Raw genomic sequence first — 24,023 nt, 5'->3', positions numbered from 1 at the left:
CAGCAGGACAACGGAGTGAGCTCACATCTCATTCAGCCCTCCAAGTCTCATCCTTAAAATGAGGCTAATTAACAGCTAATCCTGACCACGGCCAAAATCACCACTGTTTTTGAAGATGTGAAATGTGAGCGGGACAGTATTAAGAAAAGGGAAAGGAGGAATTAGTTACTTTTACGGTTACTTTCTCCTCTTTGAGTCTCGTTGATCTCTCAGACGTATATTTGCTCAAGGACATGACGGACACATTATGACCTTATGGAACTTAAGGTAGCTGGTCTTAGTTTCTATTGACATTAATTTATTGTGCAACCTTCTCCCTTCATCTGGTTTCTGTTCAAATACATTAGTGATCATTTTAAATGCAATATATATAAATATCAACTTCAATACAACACACTAACAGTATTCTGTTCTGTGGTTTTCTTGGATTTTTACGAGGACATCTCTATTAGCTGGTGGAGTAAATGTGTCATCAGCAAAACAACCATTTACTGAAAGAGAAGATACAATTATCTGAGGGGAATCGTCTCCAGCAGCTGCTGAGAGCTTCATCTATTTCTTTACTTCCACTTCCCACGTTTCCTCCAGATCCAATTTCACAACCAGACTCCTTTTAGTAAACAAACTGAAGCTGCTCTGAAAGACAAATTAATTAGGTGTATTTTTTTTCTTGTCACCTGAACGCTACCTTGAATAAGAACTTAGCAAGTCAGAAGCTAAATTTAGAGAGCTATATTTTGACACGCTAACAAGATGTCTTTGTGTAACTTTTGATATATTTTTTTTGCAAGATAAAGACAAGGCATTATTGGTTCTGACAGCGTCCCAATTTCCGGAGAGATCTATAAAAGCTGTTCTTCAGGTCAGGATTTGGGTGGCTATGTGAGAAAAATCACTCTTGAGAAGAGCAGCATGCATTAAATGTCTACCTGGTGAAATTAAATTATCATACAGCCAAGTGATTGATGCATGAATGTTAAAAGAAATCAGAGGAATTTGTTAAAATGACTCCAGAGGTAGAAACAGAGAGAAAAAACAGTGATTTCCACATGTGAAAACAATGAGGAGAGACTTTGATCTTAACACCAAACAAAGAAAACCAGTGATACAGTGAATGAGAGATTGAGTGGGTGAGTTATCTAGAAATAAATGATGAAAATGAATCAACCAAAGCAATATTGTGAAGAAAAAAAAAACTGATTTTCCCCCTAGATTGATTCTCCAACACGTTGAGAGTGATGAAAATATCTCGTCCAAATGTTTTCTAATTTGATTCTTAATGAAGAGAATCAAAACGAGGGGGAAAACTACAAACAATAATAATAAAACAGTGACCCACAACCCTCAAATTATCACACAGCCAGCCCAAACGACCCCGAAGAACAGAGAGAGCACAGCATACCCGACGAGGAGTCGGAGGATTTTAGAGCAAAAGACCAACCGTCAGGGGTCATAGACGCACAGTGAGGTAAGCGAAGCTCCACAGGCTTCAAAAACTTGAGGCCATGAGGTCCACACATCACCAGAGGGCTGAGCAGAGTCTCTCCTGTAAACACAAACACAACATTCAGGACCATTCTGAGCAAACACACACAAGCAGGTCTCAAATCACATTTCCCCACGACAGTCGGTGACACTGGAAACATCATGAGTCGGCACAATCCAGCACATCTCCCCAAAGGACAACATGCACAATTAAGCTTTGAAATACTGGCTTCATAAACTATCCTACCATTTAAATGTGAAAAAAACACCTGGCCTCGTCATTCCTCCATCTTTGTGAGTTACCTTTCTCCTTGTCGAGTGGCGGCAGGATGCTGTTGTCTCTGCAGACCTTAAAGTAGATCTCCTGCTCCACACCTTCAGGGATGGCTCCCTGTGGGATAATTATGCTGACACCTGTCTCGATGGAGCTCAGGACACCGCCGTTAGAGTTGAAGATACCTCGAGCTGTTGCGACTACTGTGTGACCCTCATCTTCATCCTCATCATCATCCAGGGCACTAGGACTGAAGGGGCAGAAACCTTTATTTTCACACCCTCGTATTCAACACGATACTAATTAACCAGCCGTCAGACTGAGATTGTTACCTGACAGGGATGGCCTTGGGCATGGCGTTGATGTTGTTGTGCTGGTGTTTGGTGCGGTGGTCCATAGTGCGTGTGAAAGTGTCCAGACCGCTGTCATGGTCTGTGTTCTGGGGCTGCGGGATTATCTGAGGCTTCACCGGGCTTGAGCTTCGTCCCTGTTCCAAACACAAGATGGTTAAGTGTTAAACTGTAAAGGCAGTGACAGTGAGGCTTAGCTTGAGAGCCTGGAGCTGGAGTAATTCACGTAAAGGCAAACAACAACCAAAAGAGGGAATAAATAGCTTCTCAGAACCAAGTGGATTCATGTGTGAGAAAATATACAGATAGAGTTTTGAAAAAAGTGAACTTATAGAAATGCCATAACAAATTGTAATAAACTGTAAAAATACAGTGAAGTCAGTACGAGATCAACCATACCAAGAATGACAGAAAAACCTGGCGTTTAATTGTGAATTTATATAAAAATGGGAACCTGTGACTGAGAAATAATCTCTGTTTTCACAGAAAGAGCTACATAATGCCTCCCTTGTGTTATTAATAATTTGACCCTCTTTGTGAGTGCTAAAATGTCAGCTTACCTTCGGAGCAGTCTCAGGCTTGTCATTGGGCAGAAGGTTGTGGTTGAATTTAGGACTGTCGAACATGCGCGCAAAAGGCTTGGCAGACGTGGTGTAGGGCTTGGGCGCGTAGCGGTTGTAGTTGGCTGCTGGTGGAGCCGTTTTTGGAGGATGTTCACTAGTGCCGTTGACTGGAGATTTCTCAGGGAAACTCTTGTGAGGCAGGAAGTTGGTCAGGACAGTGTCGTCTCGGCCAGGAGGCTTGGCTGTGGAAGAAACACAAGGGTCAGCCAAGGAGAGCTTGTGCCATTGAGTGCTTGTTTTTATCTGTATGACATCATGTAGATTTTCTGCAGATGCATCTTCAACTACAATAAGTTAAAATCCTCCCGACTCATTTTCTTTTCTGTGATATGACGGAGCATTTTTACCTTCAGGTGCAGGTTTAGGCAGTGTGGCTGGTGGCAGAGAAGGCGTCACCTGGGGAACTGGTTCATATTTTTTCTCCACTGGGCTTGGTTTCTCCACTGACTCCGTCCTATTATCACAACACCAAAACCAGCAGGTCAAGATTCACAGCAGAAATAAACCAGACATTAACCATAAAAACCATAAAGGGTGTTAAAGATAGACAAGGTCTCTTCCAACTTTCCTTCTAAAGAAGAGAAAGACGTTTCATAAGAACATTATATGCTTGAGAATGTGGATGACGAGCATCACCTGGCGTAGTTGTTAGTCGTTTGTGCTTGTGGCTGGGGTTTATTGGGACCAGTCTGGAGCCTGTCAAAGTAAGACAGCTGCTTCCTGTAGTAGTCCTCGTCCTCATCAGGGTCGTAATGGTTGGAGCGCACGATGTCATCAGCTACCTGGGACTGAGGCTGCTGAGGCCCTGGGGCTCTGGGTTGGTGCGATAAAACAGTCAAGCGTGTCAAAAGCAAGGCAGAGATGTTGAGAGCGGAGGGAGAGAAGAAGAGTTTGCGATGACAAATGGCCAAAATGAAGGTGCTTGATCAAATTGTTCAATGATAAGACATTGCATAAACAAGGGCTTACCTATAGTTCTCCTGATCCAGGTTGCTCAGAGAATTTGCTTTCGGGATTACTCCACCTGCTTTCAAAGGTAAATCGGCTGCCTGTAACAGCAAAAACAATGACTGTTAATTAATTAAAAGGATAAAGGATTACAAATGTGCACTTTCAATGTGCTTATTTCTCAAGAAGGGGAAGAGCAAATATACAAGTTAAGTACACTAGAAACAATTGTAACTGTACTACGCTGTAAGGTGCATTATGTAAGGCAACAGCAAACCCAAATAGTGTACCTTGTTCCCAGATGTATCTCCTGTTTCTTTGGCTCTATCCACAGACACAGAACGTTTGTTCTCAAACATCTTGACCCTCGTCAGGACTGACTGTGGCCGCATGGCAGGGTCATCCTGTCGCTGTGGCTGTGGCTCCTCTCTGGCAGGGAAAGGCTTTGGAGTGTCCACAGGGGAAGGTGAGGGGGCCTCTGTTTTGGGAGGAGGTGTGGGGCTGGTTTCAGAGTTCACAGGAACGGGGTCATACTGCTGAGGTTTGTAGCTCTTTTGTTGCGGTGCTGGTCCCTGGTTATAGGCAGGCCGCTGGGCAGCGGGGTCTGGGGAGTGGGCAGCTGAGGGGTAGCTGCTCAGGTGAGAATCCTGGTCGTAGTGCATGTCAGGCCCTGGAGCAGGAGGTGGAGGATCACCATAACGGACAGGACCTGGACCTGTAGGTTTACCGTAGCGAGGCCGCCCGTCAAATCCCTGCTGAGGTGGGGGCTCGTCGTAGCGGAGAGGAGGGGTGTACTGGGAGTCAGGGCCGTCCCCGTACGGGACGCGGGGATCGTAGCCCTGGGAGTTGGCAGTAGGGAGGGGCTGGCCATAGGGGTTCCACTGTTGTTGATCGTAGTGAGGCACACTGTTCTCGTAGGGTGGGTTAGAGTCATAGTTTCGGTACTTTGGTTCTGGGTAACCACCTCCACTGCTGCTGACATCATACCGACTGGGTGGGTGGTCGTAATCTCTATATGGCTGTTGGTCAGGATGATATCCGGGCTGAGGGTTGTAAGCCACATGCTTCATGTTGTGACTGATTCTCCCTGTGTTGTCTGTGCTGTATGGATCCTTCTGAAACATCTACCAAACAAATACACAACAAAGAACAAGGTTAACAACATCATACACACTACACAGACAGAAAATATGTAATATGGAAATTTGGACATACAAAAATAATTTAAAGTATGAGAAATGAGAATGTTAAAACACGTCCGTAAAATTAATTGCAGAAGAAGAAACAAGAAGGGAAAGACCTGAAATAGAGAAACTGAGAGGGAGGGTTACTGGTCAGTTTATATTCTAGCTTAAATAGGATTCGCAGCACAGCCAAACACCCATTGCAGCTTAAAAACATCACAATGTACCACTGCAACTCTAAATTAAACACTGAAATCAAATTAACAAAGTATGACAAAGTTTAAAAAAAATAAAATAAAAAAAAAATACACCAAAACAATGGGATGCATCTTTTCTTGTCTAAACTGCCAGAACGGAAAATGTTATACAGGAATGTGACAAACTAATTATAGAAGGCCAACTGATAATTTGACTACAAATTTGCATTCACAAGGGAAAATGTCACCCACTGTCTTGATGTAATTAAGGCAAATTAAACATTCACATTACTATTTAACAAAAAAACAAAAAACCTGATCATTGAGAAGTAACCATTAACTATCCATGCTAATCTGCAGGACATGTTTGTTGAGATGACCTGTATTACTTGGTAACATCTAGATTCCAAATGCAGGGCAAAAAGAATAGTTGGAAAATTAATGGCTACTTTTACAGGGAAACAATCCATTAAATCTGCACTGATGAATTCAGCACAAACAGATCTACCACTAGTGGTTAACAGAGAATGAGGCAAACATGTCGCAGCCATGCAAAGAGGATAAGCAACAGTGAGAGCTGCAGGACCGCTGCTCCTCTACATGTAGGCAGCCATCACTTCCAAACCCACTGTTGTTTACCAGTGTTTGCCTGCACGTGCACGCACATACACACTCTTGCACCCACAATAATGCCCACACACACACACACATCTCTGTCTCTTCTGGGCAGCACTGTGGTCAGCAGACATGCAGGGCGGAAGGAGAGAGAGAGAAGCGTGGCAGCAGGAAGAAGGTAGGTAGACAGGCAGCAGCAGCAGCACAGGAGGTCAGCCAGGTCAGACTGAGCTGGGCTGAGCCGGATCACGGAGCGTCCAGTGACGGTCAGATGGATACCTTTGGTTCTGAACTGGACAGTCCAGACTGTAGAGGTTCTGGAGTGGTGCTTTGAGGTGCTAGCTCAGGGGTGAGCCTCCTAAGTGAACCAGCCTCTGGGATGGGGCTTGGCATGGTGTGAGGAGCTGCAGGAGCCTCATCAGGGCTCAGACCCCCTACAGTTTTTACAGTAACGTCGACAGCAGGGGGCACTGTCTCAGCCAGGGGCTCAGGCTGCTGGGGGATGCTAGGGACGGCAGCAGCCTCTGCTTTCTGTGAAGTGGTTCAGAAATGTTTAATAACACGAGCTGACACTATGGTGCAGTACTAACAAGTGCTACTACCTCCACAGCCCCTCTATAACGGTCTTCTCCTTACTCGTGCCTACACCGATTTCAACAGCTAATAACACCCGCCTCCACATTTAAAAGTAGCTGTAGATCAACTAATGTCACGTGAAAGTTATGAATTAGCAGCAGGACAAGTTTTCATTGTTAGAGTATACTAATTTGATTTTAATTCTACGGTTACAATACAGTAGTTTTTTTTTTCTCCCCCTTTTAGTTTTGATATCACATCATGAGACGACAAACGTTTAGATTTGGGTGTCACAACGGCCAATCGGGTGTTGATAAATACATTTCACAGGTACACTGGCTTAACACTGCCATTTCCAACATGCACATAATACCTTCCTTGCATTGTATTGTCACAGTCCCGATCACAGGTAAAACAAAAGGTAGGAAGTGCACATAGGTGAGTACTGATACAGACACTTAGAGAAACACGTTTCTTTTCCCAGTGACATCAGCAACAGTCAAACCAATAAGACAGCTTGTGGTAATATAGAGTACAAGAGTAACAGTAAAACTTTTCAAGTTATTTTCCTTTTAAAAAATGAAAAAACACATGCGCAAAACATCAATCAACAAAGAGATGAAGGCAAATAGATAAAATAAATAATATCATAAATATATATTTATATATTATATATTATATTTATATATTGCATTAAATACCTGACCACAGAAGTTTTCACTTTCCCACTGATATTGTTTGGTAACAGTAAATAGACAGAATAACTGTAAAAATATAAAAGTGCCTTCAGTAGCGCCTCCAGAAAACCCTTCTAATGCAAACCACGTCCTCCAGACAACAGGGAAGACGTGCAGCTCTCAGAAACGCTACCTGCTGCGGCACCGCTGCCTTGAATCCAGCCGGGTCGATGCGGTTCAGGGGGTCCGGCTGCACTGTGTGTGAGTAGCTAGCGTAGCCAGGGGGCTCCTGGATGACAGGCGGGTCCTCACGGACAGGCTCAGAGGAGCGGGTGATGGCAGGCTCTGTGGGTGGACCCACGTCGTCATTGAGCGTTTCGTCCAGCTCCTGGTCGGTGTAGGCTCCACCCTCCGTGTCCGTGTCCTCGTAGTCGGAGGTGTGGCGGCTGTCGGTGCTGTACATGGAATACTCGCTGCCTGGCGCTGACAGGTAGGACAAGCGGTCGTCGTGGATGTCCAGGTCATCCTCCGCTGCCCCGTCAGCCTGTGAAGCAATAAGTGAGAGGAAATGAGTAAAGATAATTTCCAGTCGATATGGCTGTTTGTGTGTGTGTGTGTGTGTGTCTTACCTTGCCCTCTGAAACCCACACGAGCTGGTTCTGCTGCTGCTGGATTATCTCCTTCAGCGCACCAAACCAACCATCATTCATGTTGTTCAAGTTAATGGTCGCTAAATACACACAGAGAGGAAAGGGAAGAAAAAAACAAAACATCTCTCCAATCAAATGAGTACCAACATTTTAATAGCATAACATCATAACTGAAAGATAGTTTTAGATATGCATGCTAATCCATAAATGCTCTGCCACTTCTATGTGAATGGCATCATGTCTGTCTCAAGGACTCAAGTCGCTTTGGACCCAGTAAATGTTTTCTATTAGTCTGAGTGAATAAAAGCACTCAAAATCACAGTTCAGAAGCATGTTTCTTGTTTTTGAATAAAATGTGAAAATGCATCACATCAGACTAGAGAATTTGAAAGCCATATTAGGGAACTGCTCTCCCTCAATCTGAAGGAAATAACATGGCAGTTTACAGTCACGTCCTGCATTGCATCGTCCCATGTGCCAGATTCTCAATGTGAAAATATTCCAGCTTTATCTTTTTCCCAGTTTTATATACAGCAATTGTTGGATAATCGTAACAGTTCTAATAGTTGAACATGATTACTGAGAGGTACAGATGAGGCTTGTTGTGCAATAGTTGTTTGGACAGATTATGTGAAGAATGCATATGTGTGCTGCAAAGGCTGGATATGAGCTGAGAAGACTTCTGTAGTATCTTTACCAGCATCAGATGCTGCTGAGGCATGATCCCACCACATCCCTTGACACAAAGATAGCATGCAGAGAAAGGGCCCTGTGGGTGCTCGTGTGACGGTCTGTGCTGAATAAGCGCTTTTAAGGAGTCTGACAGATCAGGGCCAGGGCGCCATAAGTGCAGTGTGGAGCTTCTCACACTGCGGCACTACTCAATTGTCAACTGCTGTTAAAATGTGTCTTTGCTGCCTGTAAAACCTCTACCATTCCCCTCCATGTGTTTGGAGCCCACATCTACCCCTCCCCCCTTTGACTCACTGGTGAAGAGGTGGTGGTTGTTCTTCCTTAATTTGAGGGCTCGTTCAAAAAGCTTCCTGGCGCTCTTCCTAGACTCAGGGCAGAGACGCGTCCTCATGGTCTTGACGCCCTGCTTTGTGTCTGGGTTGAGGAACACCACAATCGGATACCACTGAGCATAGTTCAGACGGTCCACTGCATTAGGGGTGATGTCCAGCACTGCATGCTTGTCCTTTATACACAGAAAACAAATAAAACGGAAACATACAGTTGTTGTTAATGTGAGTATTTCCCCAGAAAGATAGTCCAAGCTAAGTAGTTTTAAAGATAGAATAATATACTTTAATATATACAGCGCCATGAGGATTTTTTCATACATTATGCGCAGCAGATCTTGAACCTTTCTAAGGCCAGTTCATCAGTCTGTATTAGTTTTGCAAGTGAACATGCAACAGTACAACTCACCACTTTGTTGAGGTTCAGGTACTTCATAGCACTAAAGAGTGTAGTACACCAGGGGGCAGCAGTGAGCTGCACATATCAGCGTGTCTCGCAGCCATTTTCTCATTACCATAACAAATCTGTCAAAAGATGTTTCTACCTCTAGCTTTTGTCTTTATATCTAAATGCATGTGCATGTGTAGCTTCTCACCTGGTCAATGATCTGCTTGATGGTGTGCAGGCGAATGATGCCGGTGTTCTTCTGGTCGGTGCCTGCATCCCTGGGTTCACTCTCTATAGAAGACAAAACGGACAGAATTACTGCATCACATCAACACAAGAGACAAATAACAGTAAATCCAGACTGTCTGTGCCCCAATTAGATATCCTTGTATTGTGCAGTTGTCGACTCCCATAAATAGAGCTGTTAAATACAGAATTATCTCCATACAGGAGAGGACAAGATAGTAACAGCCAGATAGTAAATACAAAATTAGGACAGCAGCCAATTCATGCAATCATCGTTAGGTATTTTGGTTAGGTTAAGGGAAATTAAATTCAGCGTTTAATGATTGTGTGCATGTAACAGTATAAATCACGGTGCAGGATTTGTGTTTTGTGAGAAACACTGACATGAAATATGCACACACAAGAACATGAGGGTCATTTTGAGATTAATGAGAATACAATGGCATTGTAAGCCTTATGGATTAAAGCAAGGATGTGTAGAAGAGTTTATGATTGACATAAAGATAGGCAATGGTTTCCTGCACAGCCACACAAGGTTCGAAAGAGAGCAGTCAGCTCACCAGGATGTAGTATAATAATCACTCAAACACATCACAGGACAGGGCTTGATTTCTAACATTTCTAATTCCTAATAGGATCTATGATCTGGAATCACTGCACTTATCTACCCAATAACATTTTAGGGAGAGCAGATAAATATAGCCATGCAACAAGTCAAGATATAAGCGTATGCAGCAATGTTAAAATATTTATGTTGGGATTCAGTCATGTCCGTGCACTAGTTGAAAGTAAAAAGACCCATTTTGAGACCAGGAAGTCTATCCATTGACACTCAGGGAATGTATGCCATCGATGCATTATGAAACATTAGACGGTAACACACACACACACACAAATCACTGTCAACTTTGTATGAAATGCAATATGATTTATGTGGTTGTAGAGTAGCATCACAGTGGTGGTTTGATTGTAGTCTCAATCATAAACTGTTAAATGACCCGTTTGGATCAAATTCCATACCAACACACTTTTGACATATTTACACATGAATGTGACATCCAAATATTTGGTGACATTTTTGCTATATTCCAGGATGTATTATGTAATGCAGTGTAGTGTGATTTATTTTAGGACGTGGACACTTTTAGATGGTAGGAGATGAGAATATTATAATCTCATTCATATTAATGGGTGGTGCTGTGGGCAAGAAAACCCAGCCCCTTAATTTTTATGGGAAAAGCCTCCAGTTGGCCAGTTAATGGCATGTTGATTTGCTGCATTTTTAGTATGTGTTTTTTTACGGGCAAATAGGGACAAATTGGTAGAAAGAGCAGAGTTCTAACTTTTTAAACCCCAAATAAATTTGACATTCCCAGTATATTCTTCATTATGTGATCATTACATCAGGATTGTGTTAAAAATCAACACATCTCAGTTTTCATGGCATATTAACTGCTCAGCTGCACATGCTGGGAATACCACTGAATTTAACCATAAAATTGCTACTTTATCTATTCAAGAATACTGGACAATGATAGGCATTCACTAATCTCTTTCACGATTAACATGAAATATCACAACATTTAAATTTGGCTGAGAAAAAAAGTGTCGAATGGAAAAAAAAAACAGCAACATTTTGGGATATTGAATGTGTTTAGATGTGAAAAATGTGATCCTTGCTAATGCATCAGAGCTTTCAAAAATCTTAAATATATACTTAATATTGATAATAACTGATAATTGTTTGCTAGAGTCAAGTGCAATTTGGGTCAATACATAAAGTACAAAAAATTGCTATATGCAAGTATGATATTGCCTATAAATCAAGTGCTATTCCCCTGCACGCTTTGTTGAACATCTATAGGCCAGCTAGCCTGCAAACAACAGTTTCCAGATTATCTACCATTCATTGAATCAAATAAAACAAATAAAAGTTGATGCACAAATAGACATACTTTCCCCTCCTTGTTGTTGCTGTGTTTCTGAAAAGAAAATACAGTTACACAAACATCACTGGAGTTATGAAAATAAACATCAAGCTATGGAATCACTTTTTACGTGTAGTGAATGTGTGTGAGCGGCGTGTAAGGCAGTGGATGAGGACTGACTGCAGCTCTGCTCGGAGTGCAGAAGAGTGAAAGGTAAAAAGAGACAAAAGAAGAGAGAAGCTAGAAAATATATGGAGGAAAGAACAGACACAACTTGACTAACTAACCTACTAAAATAAATTGCTGTGCCAATCATTACAACAGAGAAGCACATTTAAAAGAAGAAGAGCGATGTAGTGACGCCTGATTAATGTCTTTTTTCACTGTGCCAAGTCAGGAGAGATACTGCTACAAATCACACAAGAGAACTGATGCTGACTGCTACTGTGACAATTTGATGGATGCTGAAAGTTAAACAGCCCTCAGCTTTAGTGTGTGATATGCAAAAGATATATAGAAACACAGTAAGACACAACACAAAGGAGGTTGATTGGTACTTTATCACTTACTTGCTAGTTCAAAAATGTCCGGCTCCTCCCTGGCCAGTTTCTCTCTGGCCGTGTCTGCTATCGGTCCAAAGAGAACCACAGGCCTCAGGAACCCAGCTGTACGAGAAGTCACAAGGTAAGCATCATGTACCACTTACAAATCAGACCATACATGCATGCTCCTGCATTATAATAAACAATCAGTAATGTACAAATGAATAACTTTTCAATGCTTCGCAGCATAAAAACCCAAAATGTTGAAATCTATCCAATACTTTGTAAATTCTTCCTACAATTAAATATACAGATATGTGAGAGTTGATTGCCGTTACTGGCTTGGCCAATGTTCTTACCTTCTCTCAGCACCACCCTCTCATAGGCAGGGAACTTGGTCTGAACCGGCTGAGCCGACAGGTCCTCCCTGCTCTTCCGCAAGTTCCTCTTGGAGCTTCGCAATCCTCGGAATCTCCAGAAGTCTGCTCTGTCGCCCCCTGGTGTTTTGGGGAGGGTGTACTGCACGCTGGATAGCTGCTCAGCTCTGGATAAAGAAGAGTAGTATGGTCAGCTTTCAGGACTTAAGTCAAAATCTAAGTCACATTTAGACTGTTCAGGTACTCCGCATTTAGCTTTATACTGTTTGGAGGAAAAAGCCATGTTAATTAACTAGACTTGTAATCGTAACACCATTGCACAGAATTGAGTTGAAAATGGTTTTCAAACTGATTATGGAGTACATTACTGACTGATGAAATGCTTAAATGCAATATTTAGGCTAATTGATATGTTGAGGACAAGTACAATCTAAATTATAGTCCAATATCCACATTATGAAGAGTTTATAGATCACGCTTAATGATTTTTCAGTCTTAAGTCATTAACAGAATAACAGAGTCGGCATTCTGATATCCGATAACAACAAGCCCTATTTATAGAACACAACATCCACCATTACAGATTTACAAACCATTCATTTATGTACTAAAGCTTATGTTAGTAAGTATGTCATTAGATCACTGCAGAAAGGCCAATATATTTTAGCATATAAAATGACAAGAAAACAGTAATAAGCGGGGAAGAGTGTAAAGCAGTGGGCTTTTGGGGGGGCTTTGAATAATAACGGTCCTCCTTTCATGTATATTTTTCTAATGATATTGTTGAATTCTGAGTGTGATTTTAGGGGTTTGTGTTTTCAACGAATATCCAGGGAGGAAGGTTTATCTTGGCTGAGAATCTGAGATTCTACAATGCTTAATGTATGTGATATAAATGCATAAAGCATGTGGAAAGCTGTGTCTTTACTGTGAGCAGGACTGAAGAATCTCTGTGTAAACACTGCCAGAGGCTCTTGGAGGCTATGGAGACAGGCCTAGATAAAACAATGCTGTTGGCTGGATCATCTATACTGCATATCCTCAGACACACTGACCTCATAAAGTCCTCACAAACCCCACACTGTAATCCTTACAAAACTGTTTACCTGACACATGAGATGTGTTAGCAAATCAGGCTAAATGTGTAAAATACACACAAATAAATAGAAAGATGCTCTCAAATCAAGTTCTTGCTCCTTATCGTACTCCTATTCCTGTGCCTCCACCCTTTTCCATTCATAAAGTGCCAGTACAAGCTGTACAAGTATTACAAGGTGTGTCCTTAAACTTATTTTACCTGTTCTTGTTGGGGATGATTCCCCTTTCCACTTCCTGATGGTTCTTGCCAATACGGATAGCGAGCCAGGAGCCCAGTTTGCCGTTGTAGAGTGTGTCTACTACACGGAACACCTCACCCTTGTTGAAGCTCAGCCCGTACGGTGACTCTTTTTCATATTCAAAATGAGTCCGGATGTAGAAGGAGTCCCCCACGTCCGATTCCACTATCCTCCGATACACTAAGGATAAAGCAGAAAATAATAGAGATGATTACAGCAACCTTTAAAATGTGCTGGCGATGCCTGATGAGTTTGCACTCCTAACACAGTACTTTATACTGTCATCACTCACCATCCTTCTTCTTCTGGGCCAAGATAGTAACTTCTTCTCCTTTTGGGAGATCCAGCAGAAACAGCACAGCCTCCTCCCGGATGATGTTGGCAAAATCCACATTGTTCACCTATGGATGTAGAAGAGAAGATGCATTATAAAATATGAACTCTTTATATCTCTTTAATGGAACACACTCTCAGTTAAATGTTTATGATTACTGAATGCTTATTGATTAGAGTAATACTCTAGTGTAGTCTCTCCCTGTTTATTCTTTTTTCTTGGAAAAAAACAAACTCTTGCAGCTATTGTTATTTCTTACATATATAGTACATAACAGGAACATAGGAAAAGACAAATGTGTTCCTCAACAGAAGCAGGGCGATATATTCCCCTTAGAACCGAGCAGCCTCCTCCTCGTCTCCTGCTGCTGTCCCAAACACAATTACTGAGGTTTATTGACTTTGGTTGAGGGGAAGCAGGGGAACCAGAAACACATGGACTGAATCACTGAACCTCAGAAAGACACCTTTATCCTTCCCAGAAATAGGAGAGCTTGACGTCTTTATCTCCACTAGCACACCATGGCCAAAGGGAAACCATGCAAAGATGGAAAACAATGTCCTGGAAGTCTCTAAGGTGTGTTTGTACAGGGGAGAGAACACACACAGGCACAGAGAGATCTATGCTGTGGAGTGGGAGGAACACAAGACACAGTATATTCATTAAGGGGAGGAGATACAGTAATGGACAGCTTTGTCTATAAGATAAATGCAGTCCATTAATGCTTATGTCATTGGGGGGGGAGGATTCAGCCTCTTCTGTGCACTGCTGAGCAGCTTCACAGTTAAACCATTAAACATAGACGTGTAATGCTTGGCCACGGATCCAACACTGACATCAAGAGGGTTTCCATCATCCCATCAACAATGTTACTCTAGTGTTCAGTGAGACACAAAGTCAACTGTTCCAAGGTCAGAGTGCAAGAACAACCACTATTGTGTCTTCACATTGGAAACAAAGGGCGTTTTGACACGAAACAGAGCCTGGAATGACTCATAAACTGACGGATACATTGTACTGTATTCCCAACGTCTCTTCACACAGAAATAAACTATTGTGACCATGGGATCACACAGTTTCACCACTGATTATCTAAGCTAGTGTGGGCAGCTACTGCTCATCTATTCTGACAATAACACCAGGTGTTCTTCCCACTTTCATACATGGGACATGGAAAAAAATAGTAACACTTAATCATTTCTAAAAGGCAAAAGCAGGACTGAACCATCTTACAAGCTGCATTATACTAGGACAACACATTACAAATACACGGCATATTTGATGAATGGCTGAGGAGTTCATTTTCTTTAACAGAAGGAGCACAAATTTGACAGAGTCTTTCTTCAGCTGTGAAAACCAACTTAGATCTACTTATTTCAGCTTTATTTTTTTACGTTAGACTTTTGGTTTAATTAGTTTAAATGTTACGAGACAAAAGTGAAAACAAAGTCATAATGGAGTGTAGCGTACCCTGAGAATCTGGTCTCCCTCCTCCAGCCCTTCCTTTGCCGCTGGACTGTCCTCCAAGACACCTGCCACGAAAATCCCCACATCATTCCCTCCTGCTAACCGCAGACCGACACTCTCTCCCTTCTTGAACTTGACCAGCTTCATACTCGGCCTGAAGGAAAACACAGGTAGACAGAAAGAATTAAGCAAAGGGTTCCGTAAATCACATTGATGTGAAAACAATCATTCAAGAAAGAAGACGGACCGCTTTGACTTTGGTGTAAAAGCAAAGCCAAAATAAATGCTGACAAGAATACAATATCTGAACTAAATGTCAAGCATATGGAGGGAGGATACTTTTTTTAAGTGAATAATAATAATAATAATAATATGGACTGGATGACCAAGCCAAAACTGTAAGGTGGTTTGGGCGAGAGTGTATGGAACATTTACCTGAGGATGCTGTCATCGTGAGCGGCGCTGGGTACCGGGGCATCGGAGGGGCTGACAGGCAGGTCCACATCAGGCTGACCAGGCTGTGCATAAACTGGCTTTGGTTCTGGGAGAAATACAACAACAGAGAGTAAAATAAGAAACTTACTCCCACAGAAACCTGTAGAGTCATTCTGTACAATAAAGATGGCTATCCAAGCAGATTCGTTGATGAGTATTTGTTTCTTAATATTAAATATACATATTTTTCTCAGATGGTTACATTATCTTCTTTATGAAGACAGAGAAAGATGTGTGAAAATATATTTTAAGACAATGTGTTGACAGGGCTGCATTGTGGTGTATTGGGTAACACTGTCGCCTCACAGCGAAAGGGTTCGATTCCCAGTTTGGGTTTGGTTCCTTCTTTGTGGAGTTTGCATGTTCTCCCCGTGTGAGCGTGGGTTCTCTCCGGGTTCTCCGGCTTCCTCCCACAGTCCAAAGACATGCAGGATGGGGATAGGTTCATTGAGGACTCTAAAAGTGGCCGTAGGTATGAATGGCTGTCTGTCTCTGCATGTCAGCCCTGTGATAGACTGGCGACCTGTCCAGGTGTACCCTGCCTTTGCCCAATGACAGCTGGGATCGGCTCTTCTTTGCTGTAAGACCAAACTTAAACCTAACTGTACTTATTACATTGAGATGTAGAAGTAGAAAACGTGGGAACAACTGACAGAAACATGAGAAACCAACTAATCCCTACAGCTGAGGGCTGATGGACAGACGTTTCCGTACCAGGCAGTGGGGGTAACAGTTTGTCATCTCTGGAGCTGGCCTGGTCACTGGCCTGTGACAAAACTCCATCATCAGAGCTTTTGACTGGTGTGGACATGGCCCCTGGTTTGGATGCACGATCCTCATCTCGACTTCGATGGCTGAAAAAGACAAAGTCAGAGTGGACTGTCAATGCTGTGAACATGACAGTTTCCATTAATGCATTCCTTAAATAACTGCAACACTTTGCATTTGTGGAAAAAGGTGTGTGTTCTGTAGATGTTCATATGGTTCTCTCCTGTGCTGACATCACCACACTAAAATTAACTCAAAAGGAAAACGCAGGGACCAATAAGGACACGTGGAAAGAAAACGAGAAGACAATAACTATTCAATAGAAGGATGCGGGGCTCTGACAAATCGAATGTAAATGGCATACCACATTCCCAAACGGGAAACATAATAATTTAAATTGGAGCCGGCAGGGTATATAAATGTTGTAACTTTCAAATTACATTTTTATGGAAGTTTGATGTAAACTCCCATTTTATTAACCATTCCAATAAAAGCATACATGCAGAGAAAGAAAAATCACATCAAGTCTCCCAACATAAACTCTGGAGTTAGGATACTTTTCAGTCCAAGTTCCTGTTTAACCTGGATAGAATAAACAAGGGGAAACTGTGTGTGTGTGTGTACGTGTGTGTACGTGTGTGTGTCTTTTTAGCAAGTCTTGTAGGCTACGTTTGACAGAGTAGAAAAGGCCCTGCTGCTAAAAACAATGGTTGAATTCCAATCTGGTCACATGACTGCCTGCTGGCACAGCACTTGAGCTGCATTCAGAAGCTTTTGTAGAAGAATGGAAAGGTGCAGGCTGTGCCACCAGCTCACACTAGGCAACTTCTCCCATTCCCTCAGTTTTGCCCAGGCAGTATGAACACATACAGTGTAGGGAAAGTATACGGTAGTGATGGTAAATACAGTAAAACGTGAATGTAATAAACTGTAACACAGGGATGTAGATGGTAAAATATGAATGTAAATATGCATTATGATCGACACTCAGGGCTTAACCTATTTACAGTATTGTCCACCACAGCATTGCCTTTTCTTGGTCCCCAACTTCTCACTACAGTTCATGAATTTTAAATGTCAGCATCAGAGAGTACTGTCAGGTATTTGTTGTGAAGTGAGAATGGCAGATGAGAGCTGCAGCCCAAAGATAAATAGAAGAGAGAGAGAGATGTTTGAACATCTTTTGTCCTTATTTCACACTTGCCTTGGCAATTTAAACATATGTTTTCCATGCAAATAAAGCCCCTTTGAATTGAAAATGAATTGAGAGAGAGTGTGTCTGTGACTGTGTATGCAATGGATGCATGAGTGTGATAGACTTGTAAAAAGAGACAGACAAACACAACAAGAGCAAGGGACGGAGAGAGAGAGGAGTGGTAGAGGATGTTGTGGCCTAAATCTGTTGTTCCTCGCTGTAGAATGGTGCTAAAACAGGCTTCACAATGACAAACAACATTTGACAGATGCCTTTGTTCAATCCCCTCGCTTACACATTCTTACAGTATGGGTACAGGCAAGAGTGAGCAGGGGAAGTAAGAGAAGATAAGATGAAGGAGCAGGAGAGATGTGGCCGCATAGACATCAACAGCGGTCAATGCAAAACATTCCAAACTAGAATCTCTACGCTGCTTAATAGTCCTGATATCTATAATTTCATATCCATCCACAAGCTTCAACACATTTAAAAAAGTAAATAAACTGACATCTCTTTGCAAAATTTCACTCTTTAAAACTAACCAACTAATCTTACAATTAAGCATGTCATGAACAAAAACATCTAGATTTTAGGTAAAAAGAATTGAATTACTCACACAAATGTATCCGTTAGTTGAACCATATTGAGTTTGAGTTTACTTCCTTAAAAGACAGCACAGGGTTCATGTACAAAGTAGCCTATACTCATGCTCACGAAGAGACTCTTTGGATGAAGCGTGATTTGATAAAATGTCGTATTCAAATACATGCAACAGCGTCGTGCCCTCGGGAAAAGAATGCCTCTAAGCCCTACAGCCAATCAGGTTAAGCAAACCATCTGGCTTGCTGCAAAGCACTGTGGGAAGTATGTCAAATTCCTTTCTCCCTACTAAACTGGGAGATAGTAAAACATTCCCTGGCATCACAGACTTGTGACAGTCAGACTGTTACTTCCTCAGTATTTTCTAACACAAACAAACACATGAGAAGCAGGTGTAAGTCCACTTATGACAATTCATGTGCTTACCAGATTAACCAGTTAGACAGAATGTGCAATGGTACACTCAAATTGGATGACATAACATTTGGTTTTCTAACTTCTGGACAGACGTACATTTGGTACACAAAGATAAAAGAGGGATGAGGGAGAGAGCAACAGAAGTATTTCAATGATAAATGTTCAAAACAAACGCACACTGCCTAGGATTAGATTGATGCATTCACTTACATTGGAAGTAATCTGTGAAACAGTGCATTTGCCCTCATCCTGCATTGAAACAATTAAGGTTACTCCACAGTCTGACACAATGATCATCTACGCTAAGCCAGAAGAGCTAAACTAGCAGCAGCATACTGAACTACGGCTACAACAGCTGTATGTGTGTCTGTGCAACACTAGTAATACATGAAGGTTTTTCAGTTCAATTTGGGCTGTGTTTACCTGTTCCAGTGAGACATTTTGCTCTTCAGGAATAAAACAGCAGGTTTGGCACCCGTATCTCACACAGTCAGATCTTCATCTCATCAACATCACAAATTGATGCCACCAATTCATTAGCAATGAGTTTGGGAAATGACATCAGTCTGGTCACTGGGACTCAAGGCCCATGTTCATATGATAAAACGGAGGCCTGGTCATATGTGACCCTGTTCAATTCAGGACAAAGTGGATGTGGGCCCCTGATTGAACACCCACCCCATCAGAAACCAGCAACATGGCCTCTGTCTTTTCATATTGCAGCCAATGATAGAAGTCTGATAGAGACTGTTCCAAAAAGTGCCAAGCCTGTTTCACTACACAGTCCTGTTTCATCAACTGGACTCAAGTCTGCAAGAGCTCGCCATCTTGTCCAATTCAAACAAGCTCAGTATCTTATTCTTGCCTAATATACGCATACAGTGCCCAAGCTCTACACTGATTAAGAGAAACTATTCACTCGCATGACTTCCTCTAGCTTCGTCAGCTACAAGAAGCTATGAGACCGCTAAACTACGAGAAAGACAACTTACTGGAAACTGCAACTGGTAGTAAGAAGAGAGGAGGACAAAGAGACATTATGGACATTAAAATTAATTGAATGAACAACACACACTGTGTACAGAGTATATGCAGGAATCGCATTGCATTAATGCAATAATTAATGCAAGTATGCAGTATAAAATACATTTCATTTCGAGCACTAATATTTAGGTAATTTGCATGAGTAAAGGGGCAAATGTGTGTTGAATAAAATTAAATAAACTTAGATTTGCATGATTTAAATGAGTGACTATACAGTAAACAACAGAAGTGAGTACACACATGTGCAATATCACTTAAATGTCAAATCATTCAAAATCGTATCACCTTACAGTGATGCATGACTTGCATGACTTCTGAGTTGAACAGTAGGGTATTTGCTCTTATATAAAATTAAAAGGCATCTTGTCGGCCAGTATTTTGGCATATCCACATGCATTCATGGTGCCATCTATAAATGTCACCTCCCCAACACCGTTTGCACTCATGAAGCCCCACATCATCACCTTACCACCTCCACGCTTCACTGTTGGGACTATGCCTTCACCATGGTAGTCCTGGCCAGGTTCACGCCAAACATGCTGGACCCCATCTGAGCCAAACACATTTATCTTGGTCCCATCTGACCCAAGGAGTAGGTCTTTAGCAAAGTTTAACCTTGCAGTTTTGTGCTGAAGATCATGCAAGGGTTTTTTGGACACCATAGATGTTCCATCTTTGTGAATTATTGAGAAGTGATACAATTTTGAATCATTTGATATGTAAGTGATATTGCACACGGGTGTATTCACTTTGGTTCTATACTGTATAAAGCTGAGACAAACTTTTACCGTTTGAAGGTGATTTTCTGTACAGAAAATGGTTAATAGTAGTATCTAGTATACTTTCTTAACAAAACCTTGGTACACTCAGTCCTCTCCCAGATGAAGGCTTCATTGGAATTCAGTGATGTCTCCAGAGGAAGGGTGATGGTTTATGCATGTAATATCGATCTATTGATTAATGCCTTAGAGATGCAAGGTACTTAGTCAGCACCCAGTAACCCGTGGGTGTGAACATAATGTATGGAGTTGGAGTGGTGGGAGTGTGGATGCATGACTACGGCATGTGTGACAGCCGTGTCCCTTTCCCAGATTTGCAGCAGTCAGATGTGTGTATGCGCGTGTGCACTTGGCTTACCTGCCATTGCTGATCTGCCGAGGTGAGTGACGGAGAAGGTCCGATGGTTCGGCCCTGTCAGGTGAACGTGATCGACTACCTCGTCCGTGGGATCGATTGGAATGGTCTGATGTCAGTGAATGGATTTCTGAAATGTCTGTGAAATCAAAATAAAATATGTATGAGGATTTAATCAATGACACACATCATGACACGAGCAAGATATAGCAAGAATAATCTTATTTTTAAGCACTGACAAAAGAAGTTGAAATATTACAATTTGTCTCGTGTAAAAACACGTTTCCAGCTTGTGTAATCAGATGCTTGCTGAATCCAACAAGGCAATGCTACATTCTTTATAGCCCCTTGAGATGTACCATCTAATTTTCGAGGGGGTCCTTACAATAATGACAAACAACATGTTAAAGAGTAAGTACTAAACATTATTTCAAACACATTAGCACAACGACACACACACACACACACACACACACACACACACACACACACACACACACACACACACACACACACACACACACACACACACGCACACGCACACACACACACACACACACACTCCAACATCGTCCCCAAAACTAGCACCCCCATCCCCATGCCTACATGTGTATTGACTCACCATCTCTGTCGGAGTTATTGCCTGATGGCATGCTGTCATCAAGGTCAGGAATGTTGAGCAGAGTGGCTCGCTCATCTCTCTGCACCACCATCTTCAACTTGCCCTTTGACCTCTCAATCAGCTTCTTGGCATCTATTAGTGATAGGTTCTCTGTGACTGTGCCATTGATCTGCCAGAGGAAGAGAAGAGGGTCAGTATGAGAACTGAATAGACAAGTCATCTTCACTGCACATTTTTTTCTGCAGATCCTACAATGTGCTTTTGAAAACAATGGGATCATCACAAGGTAAAGAGTAATTGTGAATAGTTCACACAAACAATAAGGAAGTACCCTACGATACATTCGTATTATGGTTATGAACAAATATTCAAATATGTACAATTAGGATTACATTGCTTTTGTGCCGTCAGAGACAGACATTCCAAAGTGTATTTTATCATATAGTGGGCAAAGCAAAACTTCATTATCTTTCATAAAGAATTTATTTGTATTAGTTTTTGTCCTGGAATCAAATTTCAGATAGAAAATCTCTTTGCTTTGAATGCATCTCTGTATCGTGAATGCAGATTTTTCCTTCTCAAACATTCAGTGGCTAAAAACTCTAAGGAATGATAGAATGCGTGGTATTCCTGCTGGTGAGCCTGCATACTAATGAACTGTGACATCACCCTGTGAGACACTTTTTCAGCAGATCACAGATTACCACAGCATGCTAGTGAACAATTTCAGTAAACCTGGCTGATACTCCCTTCTCTTTAACACCACCTCTTTCCTTCTATGAATGACAGTATTTAAAGCTGTTTCTTTACACATTTATCTTTTATTTTTATTCTAATAAACCACTTCATGCAAACACTCTTCTCTCTCACCTTAAGCACGACATCTCCCTCCTGGATGTTTCCATCTCTGGCAGCAAGGCTCTCAGGAGATATGTCCTTAACAAAGATGTGGCTGGCCAACCGCAATCCATATTCTACTTTCAGAGTTAATAAGCATAATAATGTAATATTAACAGGGTGCATCAACTCATTACTTGGTTCGCTGCAAATACAATTCACAGATATTAACAAGCAAACCACATTAAAGTTCTGATTGACCTTTAGTGTGAGTACCATTGGAGCTGACGAACACATCATTTGTTGTATCCACCATATGCATAGTAAGCTTCTCAGATGCTTGGACATTGTGTTGCTCACCTTCATTTTTGCGGGACTTGACAAGGGTGACCTTGGCTGGCCTGGCTGGGGCAGAGGAGGCTTGTGATCGGCGGTCAGAGCGTGGTGAGATGCTCCTCTCCCGCGAGGCACTGTGATCCCGCCTGCCGCTGTTGCTACGCTCTCGCTCGTGACGCCTGCCAGTGCCTGTGCCTCCACTTGCTCCTGCATAGGCACTTTGGCTACCACGCCCACTGTGGTGGTCGTGGTCATAGCCATCATCATCATCATCACTGTCCTCTTCTTCATGCTCCGACATCGTCTCCCTGTCCCCTGGCCGAGAAACAGGGATCTGCACTTTCCTTTTACGACGAATAGTCTTGAAATAGACAGAGAGTTTTTAATAGTTAGAAATGCAATTATTATTGTCTCCTTCACATCTGAGGTCAGCATGAAAGATCATTATATTTGTTGCACAAAAAAACATTGTCAAACTGCAATTAGAAGTGAGTGGAGCACTGAAATCATGCTCAGGTTTACAAACTTACTATCTTTGCATTTTTGCCACTCTTTCGGAGCTGCTGCACTGCATAGGCATGCTCTACATTGTCCATCGAGACTGCATTGACCATCACCACTCGATCATTTTCTCTGAAACAATAAAACGAAATAAATTAGCAATGTCTTAATACTTGTAGAGATCTACGTGAATCAATCAATTCTTAGTCTAAGTTCAACCTAACAGTACTCCTACAACCCACAGAATATTGATGACAATAGTCAAAGACTTACTGTAGCAGTCCCTCTGCAGGACCTCCTTTCAGCACATCAGATATCACGATGGATGTTTCCCCACTCTGGAAATGAGGATTGTCTCGCCCACCTGAGATGGCAATACCAAACCCAAAACCTGGGGCCTACACACACAGAAATGCATAAACACTGACCGATGAATCATAAAAGGCAGATACATTAAACTTTTCCCAGACATTGCTGTAAACAAAAACAGAATAACTCAGGCTCTCTGTCGGCTAATTATCATTGATATTGCCGTTTAAAGTAAAAAGAAAATGTAATGTGCTTTAAATGACTGGTAAATTCACTGTGGACAAGAACAAAGTTATGCATTAGTAAGTGATTTTACTAATTTTCCAACAGATTTCCATGGAGGTTTTGATCACTGTTGTGTTCTTGCCTATGCGAAAGACGGCACAAAGGGAGCAAGCCATGTGATGTAAATGGCTAATCTTACAACCACAACAACACAGGAGGACCGCAACACAGGGAACCACAGGCCACACTGGGCTGTTCCTTCAGCCTCAATAAAGCTGCTACTAATTAGATTACAGCAAGCAAGCCAGTCTAGACAGGTG

The 24,023-nt window shown here is 42.0% G+C and overlaps 1 protein-coding gene across 12 annotated transcripts in view; it reads right to left on the bottom strand.

The window, feature by feature from the left end:
• tjp1a (tight junction protein 1a) overlaps positions 1–24,023 on the bottom strand; it is a 94,486-nt gene that overhangs the window by 3,030 nt on the left and 67,433 nt on the right. For 2 of the 12 annotated variants that reach the window (XM_084008933.1, XM_084008943.1), the window contains 27 exons: positions 23,443–23,567; positions 23,199–23,301; positions 22,693–23,029; positions 22,366–22,472; positions 21,496–21,664; positions 20,877–21,012; positions 16,430–16,572; positions 15,656–15,761; positions 15,224–15,374; positions 13,712–13,820; positions 13,380–13,599; positions 12,065–12,249; positions 11,733–11,828; positions 11,191–11,217; positions 9,198–9,280; positions 8,567–8,777; positions 7,559–7,659; positions 7,123–7,473; positions 5,956–6,207; positions 3,971–4,804; positions 3,702–3,781; positions 3,369–3,545; positions 3,080–3,186; positions 2,670–2,914; positions 2,092–2,246; positions 1,789–2,009; positions 1,403–1,546 (listed from right to left, as the gene is read on the bottom strand). In XM_084008933.1, the coding sequence (XP_083865059.1) occupies positions 1,403–1,546; positions 1,789–2,009; positions 2,092–2,246; positions 2,670–2,914; positions 3,080–3,186; positions 3,369–3,545; positions 3,702–3,781; positions 3,971–4,804; positions 5,956–6,207; positions 7,123–7,473; positions 7,559–7,659; positions 8,567–8,777; positions 9,198–9,280; positions 11,191–11,217; positions 11,733–11,828; positions 12,065–12,249; positions 13,380–13,599; positions 13,712–13,820; positions 15,224–15,374; positions 15,656–15,761; positions 16,430–16,572; positions 20,877–21,012; positions 21,496–21,664; positions 22,366–22,472; positions 22,693–23,029; positions 23,199–23,301; positions 23,443–23,567 (4,975 nt within the window). The remainder of the gene's footprint in view (positions 1–1,402; positions 1,547–1,788; positions 2,010–2,091; positions 2,247–2,669; positions 2,915–3,079; positions 3,187–3,368; positions 3,546–3,701; positions 3,782–3,970; positions 4,805–5,955; positions 6,208–7,122; positions 7,474–7,558; positions 7,660–8,566; positions 8,778–9,197; positions 9,281–11,190; positions 11,218–11,732; positions 11,829–12,064; positions 12,250–13,379; positions 13,600–13,711; positions 13,821–15,223; positions 15,375–15,655; positions 15,762–16,429; positions 16,573–20,876; positions 21,013–21,495; positions 21,665–22,365; positions 22,473–22,692; positions 23,030–23,198; positions 23,302–23,442; positions 23,568–24,023) is intronic. The other 10 variants (XM_084008941.1, XM_084008942.1, XM_084008938.1 and 7 more) reach the window with 10 other exon arrangements.

This window comes from Eutrigla gurnardus (assembly GCF_963514095.1).
Source record: "Eutrigla gurnardus genome assembly, chromosome: 1".
Classification (NCBI taxonomy): domain Eukaryota; kingdom Metazoa; phylum Chordata; class Actinopteri; order Perciformes; family Triglidae; genus Eutrigla; species Eutrigla gurnardus.
Note: the sequence above shows the minus strand (reverse complement) of the source record. Positions and strands in the feature narration are given on the sequence as shown.